Source organism: Rhagoletis pomonella, unplaced genomic scaffold (assembly GCF_013731165.1).
Source record: "Rhagoletis pomonella isolate Grant_MI unplaced genomic scaffold, Rhpom_1.0 Rhpom_scaffold_00014, whole genome shotgun sequence".
Taxonomy (NCBI): domain Eukaryota; kingdom Metazoa; phylum Arthropoda; class Insecta; order Diptera; family Tephritidae; genus Rhagoletis; species Rhagoletis pomonella.
In genome coordinates, this window is record NW_023458568.1 from 8,847,653 (window position 1) to 8,864,422 (window position 16,770).

General features: G+C 32.8%; 1 protein-coding gene across 1 annotated transcript in view; it reads right to left on the bottom strand.

Annotated features, from left to right (window-relative positions):
• LOC118749131 (mediator of RNA polymerase II transcription subunit 12) overlaps window positions 1-16,770 on the bottom strand; it is a 192,179-nt gene that overhangs the window by 57,496 nt on the left and 117,913 nt on the right. Inside the window, exon 9 of the mRNA XM_036483899.1 lies at window positions 16,229-16,466. Coding sequence (XP_036339792.1) covers window positions 16,229-16,466 — 238 coding nt within the window. The remainder of the gene's footprint in view (window positions 1-16,228; window positions 16,467-16,770) is intronic.

A 16,770-nucleotide genomic window follows, 5' to 3' on the forward strand; every position in this document is an offset into this window, starting at 1 on the left:
GCCTTCGGCCGCGCTTAGGGATTATAACCCTTACTAAGTAGAATTCTCCTTTCTGTGTTGCCGGAAAAGGGCGTCGGAAGTATTTTTGCGCAGAACTTCTTTCTGCGTAGGCGGCCTTCGGCCGCGCTCAGGGATTATAACCCTTACTAAGTAAAATTCTCCTTTCTGTGTTGCCGGAAAAGAAGGGCGGAGGTATTTTTGCGCAGAACTTCTCTCTGCGTAGGCGGCCTTCGGCCACGCTTAGGGATTATAACCCTTACTAAGTAGAATTCTCCTTTCTGTATTGCCGGAAAAGAAGGGCGGACGTATTTTTGCGCAGAACTTTTCTCTGCGTAGGCGGCTTTCAGCCGCGCTTAGGGATTAAAACCCTTACTAAGTAGAAGTAAATAATTCATATTAGAAAAAACGAAATTATCCATATGCACCCTTTCGTTAGAAAACCGAAATAATGCATATAACAAAAACCGAAATAATGCATGCATGCACAAATTCAGTTCAAAACCGAAATAATGCATATGGCAAAAACCGAAATAAAGCATACATGCACAGTTTCGGATGAAAACCGAAATAATGCATATGGTAAAAACCGAAATAAAGCATACATGCACAGTTTCGGTTGAAACCGAAATAATGTCTAAATGCACAGTTTCCATATGCGCAATTTCGGTGCCCCAATTTTGCTTCGATGATGTAGCGAAGTGTTAGGAAACTGAAAAATATATGATTTTGTTTTGATTGTTTTTTGGCGGCTAGACACAAATTTTATTTTTTTATTAAAATCATGCAGGTCTAACGTCGTGAATACAAAACACACGCTCGAAAGGCGTATTGCACTCATAAAAGAAAATCCCAATACTCTTTCAGCACGATTTCTGAGAACAAAAGCGTAGATCTATTGATAGTTTAAAATATCTTAAATAGATTTGGCCGGAGAGCATTGCTGCAGCAGGTCTCTTTTGGTTTTTAATAAATCTGTAGACGAATTTCCTAAATATATTGTATGTCAAAATATATTCGAAAGACTAAACTTAGACGTTTTCTACTCCTGGCCAGTTTACTAAGCCCTCATCATTTGCCGAATCGTCGACCAGAACTCTGATGTACCCATTTTTACTAAGTATTTATAAACTTGCCTTTTTATACCCGAGCGCACTTGTGCGCAAGGGTATTATAACTTTGTTCACATAACGGTTGTTTGTAACAGGCAAAACGAATTGAGATAGATATAGACAAATGCATATATAAATGATCAGAATCAAAAAAGAAATCGATTAAGCGGTGACTGTCTATCCGTCCGTCTGTGTACACGATAACTCGAGTAAAGATTGGGATGTCTTAACGAAACTTGGTATGTGTACTTCTTTTTAGCGTAGGACGGTATTGAAAATGGGAAAAATCGGACAATAACGCTTACCTCCCATATAAGGATAATTTTCAGAAATACGAAAACTGCGATATTTTAGTAACTACTGAAGCTTATTTGCCAAAATTGATATTTACAATGATTATTCGACGAAAAATAAGAATATTTTAAATTTTTCGAAAATGGGCGTAGCCACGCCCATATATGATTACATGTGTATAAATCTCGGTAACCGCTCTACCAATTTCCCCAAAAACTTGGCGCGGTTGTTAGCATTGGTACAACACATCAAACGGCTGATTTTTAAAATCGGACAATAACCACGGCCACATCCCATATAACGGTAATTTAGAGAAATACGAAATCTTCGATAAACCAGTAAATACTGAAGCTAATTTATTAAATCCTTAGCAAGAAATATGATAAACTTTTGGAAAACGGGTGTGGCACCGCCCATTTATGACCACATATGTTTATGTCGGTAAGCGTTTCATCAATTAGTACCAAACTCGGTATGATTATTGTGCTTGCCACATAAAATGAAAACGCTGAAAATTATTGAAACCGAACTAAAATTACGTCCACTTTTTATATAACGGTAAATTTCAAAAATGCTTGAAACTTCGATATTTTGAAATTTAAGGACGCTAATTTACAAAAAAATGACACTAACAACAATCCCTTAAAAAGAAGTAACATTATTATGGAATTTTGGAAAAAGGCGTGATACCACCCACATATAACTATATAAGTTTCTGGAAGATGTTTGAAATAGGAGTATAATCACCCCTACTTACAATGTAGCGGTATTTTTTGGAAAGGGGAAAAAACTATATTTAATACTTGCGCCGGATATCTAATGTTCGGCTCCGCCCGTACTTAAGAGTTTTTTAATTGATTTACTTCATCTTAATTTACACAAATTTAAATAAATATGTATAAGCACCCTATTTAGTTTGCCCGATTTGTACAGCTCCTCAGCGGTGAAAAATATACTATTGTGAACAACCTAAATGAGCGAAATTCACAATAGCGCTATTCTTCATCGAATGAGCCTCTGCTAAAATTGTTTACGATACATTAGATCAAAGGATTAAATGAATGTATTTAAAATGAGCGTGGCAACATGTGTAAGTATGCGTAATCGAACAAACAAACGACACCTAATCTCCAAAAGGCCGCATTTGATTTCTTTTATCATGAATTTAAAAATTGTCGGAAGCCGATTTACCGAAGAATTGAAAACTACTACATTTTTCCCATAAGCGAAGTCACTTCGACTTACATATTCACGTGTTGTGAACAATTTTAAAGTAAAAGAGAACGCTTGAAAAAGGAAAACACTTCTGCCAAAATAGCACAAGCTTTACGAAAATAATTTCGTCGAGGATAATCTGTTAACAAACAGTGGTTTTTGTCGAAGTTAACTCCAAACTATTCCACGAATATTTGTACAAACAATTTTAAAGTTTAGGAGTTCATAGAAGATAATAGGGCTAAAATAAAAAACATTCTCTTCAAAAACGCATACCCCAGCGGAGTATTAGAGACATTAATGACACCAGCGATAAATAAAATGAAATGCAATAACAACATAACGGACTCAAGCTCAATAAAAAAATTGTTGAATATAATTCTTATAACGCCCAAAAAATAACAAAAACAAATAACTTAAGGACGAGCACTCCTAAAAGTTAAACATTCTAAAAATAGAATTATTAGCAAAAACCAACAATACCAACAACCACATGATCAAGTGAATTGCAGCGGAATAGCTGCGCTTGATTGTGTTGGCATAACAAAAATGAAAATAGTGGAAAAAAGCAAACGATAATTTACAAGGCGTACTTAGCACGGTGCATAGGCAACTGGCTGAGTCAGTGGATGCGTCGGTTCGAAGTCTACTGAAAGAAGTCTGATGAGGAAATGTGGTGATTTCCGAAATAGTTATCGGTGACAGGTAATAATATCAATGGAAATAAGGTCAATTGACTTTATTTCCCACCCTGGTTCGAAATAAAGTCAACTGACTTTATTACCTTTACAAAAGCGAAATAAAGTCAACAAAAATTTGGAAATAAAGTCATTGACACTATTTCCTCATTCAAATGGAAATAGCGTCAACAATGCTTAAAGTATGTCGATTCATAGAAAGAAATGTTGTTCTTACAATAAAAATTGCCCCGTAAGTGTTGTTTTTTAATAGATGAATAAGGTTATTGCCTAATCCTCAGTGTTGTGATATTAATCCCCACACAATCATGAACTACCACCAATTGATTTTATTAAATAAATTTAAATTACGAATATGTAAAAACACGATGCGAAAGACTATACGCCTGCGCACAGCTTGAATACGAGAAATATTTGAAGAAAGAGTGTAGAAATGATCGATAACTTGCAAAACATGTTTCGTTTCCACAAAAATAAAGCGAACACTATAAAATTGAAGAAACAGTCCATGTCCAAAAACCCCGGAGGAACACTGAAAGAATTCTGTGTTTTAAATTACCATATTTTGAACGAATTCGGAATGTCTAAGGTGGAAAAGAAACCAACTTTTCTATAAGGAAACAATTATAGGAAAAGAATTTTCTTGTAGCGTAGCTTGACGTGGTGTGCGCGCCGGTCGCGCGAAGCTAAACAAATTTAATGTTTGAAAGAGAAATAATGTCAATGGATTTTATTTCGTTTTTAAAAAGGAAATAATATCAATTGACTTTATTTCGCACCAGGGTGGGAAATAAAGTCAATTGACCTTATTTCCATTGACCTTATTACCTGTCACCATCAACGGTGCGAAATAAAGTCAATTGACATTATTACCTTTTCAAAAGCGAAATAAAGTCAACAAAAATTTGGAAATAAAGTCATTGACGCAATTTCCCCATTCAAATGGAAATAGCGTCAACAATGCTTAAAGTATGTCGATTCATAGAAAAAAATGTTGTTCTTACAATAAACATTGCCCCGTAAGTGTTGTTTTTTAATAGATGAGAAAGGTTATTGCCAAATCCTCAGTGTTGTGATATTAATCCACACACAATCATGAACTACCACCAATTGATTTTATTAAAAAAAATTTAAATTACGAATATGTAAAAACACGATGCGAAAAACTAAACGCCTGTGCACAGCTGGAACACGAGAAATATTTGAAGAAAGAGTGTAGAAATGATCCATAACTTGCAAAACATGTTTCATTTCCACAAAAAATAAAGCGAACACTATTAAATTGAAGAAACAGTCCATGTCCAAAATCCCCGGAGAAACACTGAAAGAATTCTGTGTTTTAAATTAGCATATTTTGAACGAATTCGGAATGTATACAGTGGAAAAGAAACCAACCTTTCTATAAGGAAACAATTATAGAAAAAGAATTTTCTTACACTGTATTCATGTCTCCGCCAGAAATTTGTGACGACATCTTTTAAAAGCAGCTAAGGAGAATGACGACACTATTTTTTAGATGGCACATTCAACGAGCCAATGTGCCAAAATGCGGGTATAAACAATTATTGATTATTTAATATCGGAACCGAGATCATATAAGTTAATGGATTGGTTTTCACACACTTTTGAAACAAAAATTATATGCTTTTTTACTGCAGACAAGTTGTTGCCCCAAAACACTGCAGAAATCTTTCAATCAGGGCTGCCAACTATCCTTAGTTATGAGGTGCCATATTGAGGATAAAAAAGTGCCAAAATGTGCCAAATAGAAAAATAAAAGTGCCAAAAAAGGTGTCATTCCTTTTAATTATTCACATTTAGCAATAAAATAAAGCTACATTTTCCAAACAAAAGTGCAATGATAAAATAAGATAAACCAGTTGAATAGCCTTTATAAATTAGAAAATTTTAGTTGAGAAAAAGAAGTGCACGCAAAGGATTTCACAAAAATGTATTGACATGTTATTTTTTTTTACAAAAGTGCCTTTTTGGCCCTTTGTGCCAAATTGAAGAATTAAGTGCCATTTGAAGTAAAATAGGGACAAATGGCACGGTTTGGGCCAAGTTGGCATCCAATATCTTACAAATAAAAAAATGTGAAATATCGAGGGCTTGAATTCATTAATACCTAATCTGAAAAACTAATTTGTGATTTTAGAAACCATCTGGGACTTATTACCTGTCGTTATTAAGGTAACATTAATATCACTGATCGCCGTTAAAGCTTAGGTGGATGTTTATATCAGAATCTCATCTTTGTGAAAAGTGTGCAGATAGAGGGTATTATTGAATATAAGCCCTCGATGTTTAAAATATATAAAAAATTTATTTCAACGTATACAAAAAATAAATCTACCTGTGTTACAGCACGACGGGAGACGGGGAAGGGGGGCCGAGGGGGCCGCGGCGTAGCGTGACGTGGTGTATGCGTGTAATAAAATCAACGGTAATAAGGTCAACTGACTTTATTTCCCACCCTGGTGCGAAATAAAGTCAATTGACATTATTACCTTTTTAAAAACGAAATAAAATCCATTGACATTATTTCTCTTTCAAACATTAAATTTGCTTAGCTTCGCGGCGACCCGCGTTAGCGCGCCACATGCCACAATGCCGAATAACAACATAACAATAAATAAAAATGACACGGAAACAGACGCAGACGTCGCACATAGGGGTATTTGACCGATTTAGGCGGCCAAAATTATTTTTATGAAAATTTTAATTCAAAATGTTTAGAAACGACGTGTTACGATATTCAAAACGGTAAATGTTTAAAATCAAGTAAATAGAAGGGGAGATGTGCAAGCATTCCACCAAAACAATGAAAATGAAGCTGCTTAAAGTTTGACATCGATAGACTCCATGTTATCGAGGTCCGATTGTAGTAATATTGATACATGTATTCGTATCGGCAAAGAGAAGGTTCATATTTAGGTTTGAACATGAAAAGGTGTGCCACCTCCTAAAAAATTAGATGCAATTAAGTTAAATGAATTACTAAATTACTAAATCAATCGAGTGGTTTTGAACAGGCTTTATTTCTAAATAACACGTGGGAGGGTTACCATCTGATTTGTAATTAAATTCAACTTTAATTCAAGGGAATTAGGGAACTGAAATATGTATAACAATACGGGTGTCAGACTAAAAAGTTTAATAAGGTTATAGTTTAAAACTATTTTTAGCAGGGGTGTCACCTGTTTAAAAATTAAATCCATTATATATAATAGGTTAAATTAAGTCTTAACAATATGGATATGGAACATGAGATGGTTTGCCACCCGTCAAAAAATGTAATTCAATTAATTTCACGGTAAGGGTATCATCCAAATGGCTTTGAAAGGGCTTAATTTTCAACTACATGTAGTAGGATTGCCACCTGTTTAAGAAATCAAATTCAAAATAACATATGAAGAGAAAAAACACTATATGGACCAACCATTATGTTGAGTTTTATTGAAAAAATTTCCACCTTATGTAACACGCAGAAATTGCATACACTCATCGAACCACCTCCCCCGCTTAACGTTGTTGGGGTCTTAACTTTCCTACCACCCGCCTTTACTCATTGAACACATTTACAGTGTACCCTGTACATGTAAAGAAAACTTGCACAGTACTGCAGTAGTAATTTCGTTTTATTTTTCGGTAGTAGTACGCACATTTTCAGCAGATTTTTTGTTTGTTTCCAAACTACGAACTGTCAAGCATAACACCCAAGCAAGAATCTCAGCGCCTTTGAGTGGTGTTACATAACTTTATGACTGTGGGTCATTCCTCTAATCCATTACAATTAACAAAAATACGATATTTTTCCTTGTAGCTCTGCCGGTACCAGTTCATATTATATTTGTATTAAACTATTTGGATTATATGGTATTCACGTGCTGTACAATTATCCAATTTAATATAATTTAAAAAATTAACACACGATTCAAAGCAGTTTTTTACAACTTAGGCTTGTATTAAACACATCTAAAAACCAAATAAATAGTTATCATCACGGCACTTTGACAGTGCGGTGCGAGCGAATTAAAGTAAAGAAGGATTAAAAAATAATGGAATCTAGTCAAGAATTATATTCTCTTCACCCTATATTCAGTTATAAAAGAAAAAAGTGTGTTTGGAAAATTCGACTTTTGGCAGCCTAAATCGGCCAAATACCCCTCTGTGCGTCGCGTATATACCCAACCTAACAAAACATTGGGCAAAATTATTAAAAACAATAACATATGCTATGCACATAAGCCACATAACACGATCAGAAATATTTATACCAAAACAAAGGACAAAATTAACAAGGAACAACTACACAATGTACACTGAGGGAAAAAATATTAAAATCAAATAGAAACGAAATTGATCTTACTATAAACGTCAACGAAAGTACTGTATATTGGTAAATATTCAATTCAATTAGGCACATATTAAAATGACGGCGTTTGTGCTGAAAAAGCATCCGTGAAGTGAATAATTGACAAAAACTGAAAAAAAATTTCCTTTGCATGTTGCATGCAATGGCATTCGAACCCGACCATCTCCGGATATCAACAACTTGTGGCAAGCATCTTTGCGCACTCAGCTACACCCAGATATATAAATTTGCCTTCAAATGTTGAATTCCATCAACAACACAGCACGCGAGTTGTACGGATAAACATGTATGTGCTATGTATGGATGTATGTGTGTGTTTTCACCGCTCTTAGAGCGGCGCTCCGCAAGCTTGGGGTGCGTATGTACACTTACATATGCATACTGAGATGTGAACAGTCAAATACGTGCGTAATAAATTTTGTATGAAAATATTATTTTTAAATACGAACATTTTTAAATGATAATCAAATATAAAGTATTAATTTTTACTATGCATTATTTCCCTCAGTGTAGTCTATGAAATATCGTGCAAAGGAAATAAAGGCGAAATCTGCAATAAAATATACATACATTGGAGCGACGAAGAGAGCATTAGGAACTAGAATCAACGAACACAAACTTGACGCCAAAAATAAGAAAAACACCACAGCGCTAGCGCAGCACTTGACCACAAACAATCACACAGCAGATTTTGCCAACGCTAGAACTTTAGACGTGCAGAACAGAACTAAAAAGAGAATGACATTAGAAGGGCTACGCATACAACAAAATATATGTAGAGCGATGAACTACAAAGAAGATGTTGACAATATAAACTGTGCATATGCTACTGCAATAACACACAATGTTTAAGCTATCGGAAGATAAAGAAGTGTTGCTAACAGGTCTATTCTGCACGTTGCCGAAGATTTTGTAACCGGAAAATTTTATTACCAAAAATGTTACCAGTTCTTGTCACCGCGATTCTAGGAACGTTGGTAATGCAGTTAAAATATTCAGCAATTCAGCTATGAAGAATTGTGCATATATTAACGTTATTAAAACACAAACGCTCACTTTGGTGTCTGTAAAATAACTCCACGTCTTAATATTTCTTTATTTGCAATAAACCTCTTTTAAGTAAAGCTTACATTCATTTTATCTCTTAAAAATAGTCTTCTTCTTCTTACTCTAATTTCTCTTATTAGTACGTAGATTAATTATTGTTGTAAATATATAAATAAGTATGTATGTTTATATGTTTGTGTTATGTAGGAGTGAAGTATGTATGTTTATATGTTTGTGTTATGTATGAATGAAGTATGTATGTTTATATGTTTGTGTATGAATGAAGTATGTGCAAAGGAACATATGGGTTCTAATATTACACCTCCACCGCCGGAATAAGCAGTCCCTGATTATTCAGAATTTCTTTACTTGGAAATCAATATTTAACTTATAAAAAAAAAACAAAAGCAAGTAAATATTTTTTTCATTTGTTAACATAAACTTAATTATTTATTTATTTTTTTGTTTTTTTTTTATGTCTTTCGCTTAACTTGGGATTTATATATTTTTTTGAACTTGTTATCGTTTGATACTAAGTAATTTCCATCTTGTTTATAATTAATAATTTTCTTGTATTTAGGTTTTGCTTTGCTAACCCTGTTGTTATTAACAATGCTGGTGGCAAAACTTTCTGTGTCAACTCTATTGGCTTTTTGATTTAATTTATTTATTCGTTTAATTTTCTTCTGATGCATTATTTGTGAAAGCTTTAATATTTCTTCTTGTGCAATTATATTATTCACAAGATCAATTGGTCGAAAATTAGTAGTAGTGTGAATAGAGTTGTTGTATGATATTATTGCCTTATGGACCTTTTCGTTAATATCATCTTTATTATTTGGATCCGCATTAAAGAGTCTAATATGCTCATTAAGGGTTCCATGTAGCCTTTCGATATCTGCATTGCCAGTTTTCAGATACGCTGTCGTAGTATGGAACTTTATTTCTTGTTCTTTTAAAAATTCTCTAATCACTGCAGTGTCTAACTCATTGTCGAATATTAAAAGATTTGGCTTCCCTAAATACTGTATTCTTTGCTTAAGTGCTTTAAGTATTGACACCCAGGTTCTATCTTCTAAGTAGTACGCAGTTGCATACTTCGTGAGCTTATCTATAGTCGTCAGGTACATGGTGCCTCGTTGTGGGTACCATATATCTACATGCACAATATCGTTGTGCTTTGTTGGGGTGGGCGTAATATTTAAATTATATTTTATAGGGGACCTATCGTGTTTTGCGAGCTTACATATTTCGCAACTGTTGATGTATTTTTGAATTTCTTTTTGAAATTTGGGGTAAAAATAATCTTTCCTTAATTCCTCATAAACCTCATTAATACCCCTGTGATTATTTTTAATATGCGTTTTTTCAATTAACTGCAAAAGTGTTTCTCTATCAGTTATATCTTCTATAAATAAATTAGCTTTTAATACTTTTAGGTTTTTGTTTTTCGCAAAATATTTAATATACAAAGATTGAAATTCTTTGTATAGCTCAATATTTGGACAAAAAACTACAACGAGACCCCTTGAAAGAAGTTTATCTTTAAAGAAATTCAGAATACCATCTGCATTTGCTACCTTTAAGTTGTGCCGAATTTTATTTTTAAACATTATTTTCGTTTTACAGGAGTTTTCGTTTGAAGTTTGTATAAATACTTTTTGAACATATTTATTGGATTTTCTGTAATTTTAATGTAGTCAGCATCGTCGCTTTCTGCGCTGTGAACTGTATCGGCGTCCTCATCGAAAAACTCGTGTAAATTTACTTCAATTTCGCTATTTGATGCTTCATAACTTAACCTACTTAGACCATCAGCTACTACGTTTTCTTTTCCCTTTATGTAATTTATATCGAAATCGAATTCATTTAGCTTAATTTTCCATCGTTGGATTTTTGCATTAGGTTCCTTAATATTGTTTAACCAAACTAAAGGGCGGTGGTCTGTTTTTATAACAAACCTACGGCCAAAAAGGTAAGGACGAAAATACTTTGTAGCCCACACAATGGCTAATAATTCCTTCTCTATTGTACTAGAGTTTTTTTCATGCCCATTTAATGTGCGGCTTGCAAAGGATACTGCTCTGTTTCCTTGCATAAGTGCAGCTCCTAACGCAAAATTGCTTGCATCGGTTACAAGCGTAAACGTTTTATCGAAATCGGGATGAATAAGTATAGGATAATTTTTAAGTAATTTTTCAATTTTTCAAATGCTGTTTTATACATATATATTCTTTATCACTTGTATTTATTTTCGCTCCTTGCTTTAAATATTTGATAAGATGATGCGCTATCTTTGAGTAGTCTTTAATAAAGCGTCTATAAAAACCGGTTATGCCTAAAAATGATTTGATTTCTTTTTGAGTTTTTGGTAAAGCTATTTTGTCTATAGCCCTCAACTTTTCAGGGTTGGGTTTGATGCCTTCCGCAGTGACAACGTGGCCTAAGAACTCAGTTTCTTTGGCGAGAAACGTGCATTTGTCAACTTGCAACTTCAAATTGGCCTGGCTTAAACGTTTTAATACTTTCTCTATTGCTTCTAAGTGTTCTTCTATGCTTGTAGAAAAAATTAGAACGTCATCTAAATAAACTAAATAGATTGAACCAATGTATTCTTTCAATACGTTGTTAATCAGTCTTTGAAAAGTTGCTGGCGCATTACGGAGCCCAAACGGCATGCGCAAAAACTCATAATGGCCAGTTTCTGTAGAAAACGCGGTTTTTTGAATGTCATCCGGATGAACCTCTATCTGATGGAATCCCTTTGCCAAATCAAGAGTAGAGAAGTACTGACATTTTCCTAGTTTATCAAAAATATCATCAATATTTGGCATTGGGAATCTATCTTCAATGGTAATATCGTTAAGTTTGCGATAATCAATCACTATGCGCCAATTCTGTTTATTGGACGAATCTAATTTTTTTGGAACGATCCATATTGGTCTATTATAAGGGCTATTAGAGTGTCTTATTATATTTTGTTTTAGCATATTTTCTATTTGATTATTAACTTCTACTTTATGTACCTCAGGATATCTATATAGCTTGGAATAAACAGGCATGTCATGCTTCGTTGCAATCCTATGCTTTATTTCATTAGTAAAGGTTAGACTGTCGTCTTTGTCGTAAAATATTTGTTTAAATTTCCTAATAATTTTTAACAATTTTTCTCTTTCATAGTCTTCTAGGTGGCTCGTTCGAATGTGGGATAATATGTTAGCTCTTTCAATCTCGCAATTAAAAACAAACCCTTCTTTATAAGCTATATCATCATAAGCTTCTTCTTCTTTATTCAAAAATATAGTAACAACGGCATTACTAGTAATTAATTGTCGATTAGGTAAATCGATGATGCAACATAGATCTTGTAAAATATTATTACCTACAAGGCCATCAAAGTTTTCATTGAAAGCATATTCCAGAAACTCACAGAAATAATTATTTAAATTAAACTCTTTGAACATAGGAAATTTGCAAAGTTTTGTTATTGATATTTTTGTACCTAGTGCTCTTGCTACTACGTTCACATTTTGCTTAAAATTAGGGTGGCAGATATTAGGGTTAATTATACTAAATTCAGCTCCAGTGTCAATTATGAATCTTAGTTTCTTTACGGAATTATTAACTACTATGTAAGGAAGTTTTGCTCCTCTGCTACAGGAAAATTTACATTCGAATTTCCTATTTCCATAGCCTAATTTGATAGGAAGTAGTTTCGGGGTTAAGATGTGTAAAATTTCTATTTGTTGGTTGTCTAGTTTGATAAGAACTAGTTTCCGGGTTAAAATGTGGAAAGTTTCTATTATTTGCTTGAGAAAAATTTGATCGTCTTGTCTGACCTGTTGAATTGGAATTGGAAGGTATATTATGATAAAAATTAGGATTATAAAACGGCTTATTTAGATAGGGGGAAGCTTCTTGAGCTTTTGGTACTGTATTATTGTTATTTGGCCTATTATTAGGATTATTGTAATTATCACTGAAATTTGTTCTCATACTTGTATTCATATAGTCTCTTTTTGCTGGACCAAACTGCGTGTAATGTTGATGTCTTGCATCTACTATTATCTTAAAGGCATCTTCCAATGTTTTGGGGTCTCTGGCAAATATCATAGTGCGTGTTGGTTCAGGAAGATGGTCTCTGAACGTTTTAAGTGAAATCCTATTAACTTCATCTGTTGTATATACATTATCCCCATGGGTTAAGTTTCTATTGTGAATCCTATTGGCAAGCTTATTAATTTTAAAATAATAATTTTCTATAGTTCCTTGTAATTTACAAGTTTTTAGATCATCCATCAAATCATTGCTACTATATTTTTCGCCAAAGTTTTTAGTTAAAATATCTTTTAAAATCTCTCAAGCCGTTACATTTGCGTACCTATGAATTGATTCTCTAGTTTTGCCAACACATTTGTTTTTAATATAGCCAAACAAAATATTTTTGTTGTTAGTATCAAACTCCGAAATAGTTGGAAGAATGTTTTCTACTTGGTTTATGTAATCAGGTAGCTGATTCGGATCACTACCGTCAAAACTTTCAATGTTTTTTATACAGGTTAAAACCAAATTAAATCTGTTTATCTCTAGTGCATCCATATTGTTTTTTTTTTTGTTTTAATATGATAAGCAAATATGAATGAAAAATGAAAAAAAAAAAAAGAATAAATATTCCTGGTTAATAGATACAAACCGAAAGAAAAGAAATAAACATGTAGCCTAATGTACCTATACTTTTGTTGTTGATGTTGTTGTGTTTGCAATTGCTTTGATAGTTTTTTGGTGTAATATAATAAACATGTAGTGAAATGTGTAAATGTACTTATACTTCTTGTTGTTGTAATTGTTGTGTTTGAATTTTACTATTCTAGTTATTGTTGTAATATGATAAATATGTAGCGAAATGTATTTATACTTATTGTTGTTGATATTGTTGTGTTCGCATTTTACTATTCTAGTTGTTGCTTTAATGCCGGTTGCTACTCTAAGTGACGAACGCGTAAGGTTTGAATGAGTATGATATGACCTGGTTGCTGTCCAAATGTGCCTCCTCTTCTTGCGCTGTGTTCATAAAATATTTTGTTGTTGTTACGCATTTTCTTCCAATCAATTTATTTTTGTTGTAAGTTTAAATTCAAGTAATCGTTTTTTCTGAGCGCGGCTTACTCGATTGTAAGTTTATATTTAAGGCAATCGTTTTTTTTGTTACGATTATTATATTGTTGTTTTATATGTAGGTACTTGACGCCTCCTTCATTATTTGTAGTATTTGCATTTGTTGTTTTTATTTATTTTACGTATTTGTTTTTTCTTTGTTTTTATTTTTTTTTTGTCTTTGGTGAGAGTGAGAATGGCCACTATATAAATAAACGGCTGCAGGTAAGCACAATTGCAGCTTATTGAAAAATATCGGAGTGATATGCAATCGATGATATGGTTAAATTGTTGTTGTTATATTCTGGTGTCTTTTTGGCTGATGAAATACGAATATTTTGTTTTTATAAAATCTTTATTTCTCTTAAGTAAGAGTCAAAATAAATTACTGCTAACGGACAACTGATGTCTCTCAAAAATTTTGATCGGATTTGTCCTTGAAAATGTTGCAAGTCTTTATATTTGTTTTTATTTTTTCTCTCAGTTCACCTTCACAGAGGTTATGCGTTGGGATTTTATATTTTTGTCTTATTGGAACTTAGTTCACCTTCATAGAGGTCATACATATAGATGTATGTACATGACTTTATTTTCACAGAATTCCGTTTTTTATATTCTTTTTCAATTGGGGCCACTTTCATTTGCCCTTATTTTGCTATTGTACTTCCTTGCTTTTTACGAATAGTAAAAAAACTTTGTTTTAATAACTTCACAAATAAATTTGTAGAGCTTTACGTGTGGTAAATTTCACAATGGCTTTGCAAGAGTCCCGTAGGCTAGGGCACATATTTAAATGTAGTTTTTTATTTAATTTCACAGTTTTCACATTGTTCTTATTTTCTTCAGCTTAAAATATAGCTAAGCTTATTTAGCAGTGCACTTTTAGAAATACCAAATATTTAATTCCTTTTAAATATTTCTTTAATATTTTTTTTCCTCGTCGCCATTAACGTTATTAAAACACAAACGCTCACTTTGGTGTCTGTAAAATAACTCCACGTCTTAATATTTCTTTATTTGCAATAAACCTCTTTTAAGTAAAGCTTACATTTCATTTTATCTCTTAAAAATAGTCTTCTTCTTCTTACTCTAATTTCTCTTATTAGTACGTAGATTAGTTATTGTTGTAAATATATAAATAAGTATGTATGTTTATATGTTTGTGTTATGTAGGAGTGAAGTATGTATGTTTATGTATATGTTTGTGTTATGTATGAATGAAGTATGTATGTTTATATGTTTGTGTATGAATGAAGTATGTGCAAAGGAACATATGGGTTCTAATATTATAATATTACAATATTCTGGCATTGCATATTTCACGGGGCAATACTTTGTTACCAGCTTATGAGATGGTAAAAAAATTTACCGGTTACAAGAATACACAGAATGCGAAAAGGGTTTAAAAATTTACAGGAACTTTATTTACCGGTTACAAACTTTTTATTACCAGCGCAGAATAGACCTGTAAATGTTAAATGCGGTGTCCGGAAAATGTATTTATGTCGTTTTTTGAAATTGTGAATAGTTAAACTAATTTTTATGTTAACGTAAGTCAAATATGTTCAAATCTAACTATGTTTGTATTCTTCTAAATAATTTAATAATGTTTCCGTTTTTGCAAATTAATAAACAGACTCCCTGAAGATGACGCGAAAATGCGTCGAAACGCGTAGGAGAAAAAAATAAACTTTGTTTTTATTTTCAACACACCGGCCGAAAAGCTCCAAATACAAATACACAAATAAATTTACAACATTGGCCCAAGAAAAGAGAATCATGAAAGTTTTTTAGTTTGCGCTCGCAGTTTTAAGAGGTTTTCTTTTAAAGGCACCGTCACACGATTGGGTATTTTCTCAAAAATTGGTGCAAATCGTGTCGCAATTGTTTTAATACCCAAATAATTTTCTTTATCCGAATCACGAAAAATAATTTGTTAAAATTTTTCAATAGAAGTTCGCTGTATTGTATCAATCGTGTAACTAACAAAAAATTGACTTCCCGATTTTTTTTTTTTTTTTGTACCAATAGCCCAATATAAAAAATTTACAAATCTCTACAAATGTACAAATCGTGTGACACTTCCTTAAGAGGTTGTGGAACAAGTCCATTGTGCATGGAGAAATAATACATTAATGTTTGTAATTCCTTTATTAATATCGCGTCAATAAATTGCGCCGGCTGAAGATATGACTTAATTTGGTTCTTATCTACTCGGAGCTAATTGTTATTTGATTAGAGTTAAGTCAACATAATATCAAGATTAAAATATTATCAAAAAGCTTTTAGATCGGCCCAGCCTAAAATACAGTCATGTGTATGTACATTCCTACCTTGATGAGGATAAAATTGTTGTTGCTGTTGAATCGAGTGGTATTGATTTTGACCAATCCAATGTTGCTGATTTTGACCACTTAATTGTGATACTCCCTGGGACATGTTTCCCATAAAGCCAGTTTGATTATTTTGAATGTTACTAATATGTTGCAAGCTTCCTTGAGATTGTTGCTGCATCAGTACTCCAGAATTTTGTGGTACCACTGGATTCGAGCTAAATTGTTGATTATTTACCTTAAAATCAGATGCAAGAAAAATTAGGTTATTTTAGATATCAATAAAAAGTAGACAAAGAGTGTTGCAAAGCTTCGGAAAGAATTTCTGTCATCCCTTATCAAATTTGGCTTTGAGACAAACCGATTTCGGCTAAACTCAACACCGGAGTCAAACTATGCAACCCACATGTTTAACAAAAATTCTACATCAAGGAAGAAAAATCAGAAGAATGCCCAAACTAATATGAAACGAATACATAAAACTATCACAAAGAACAACGATTAAATATAATTAAAAATATGAAGATGAAGATATACAAACA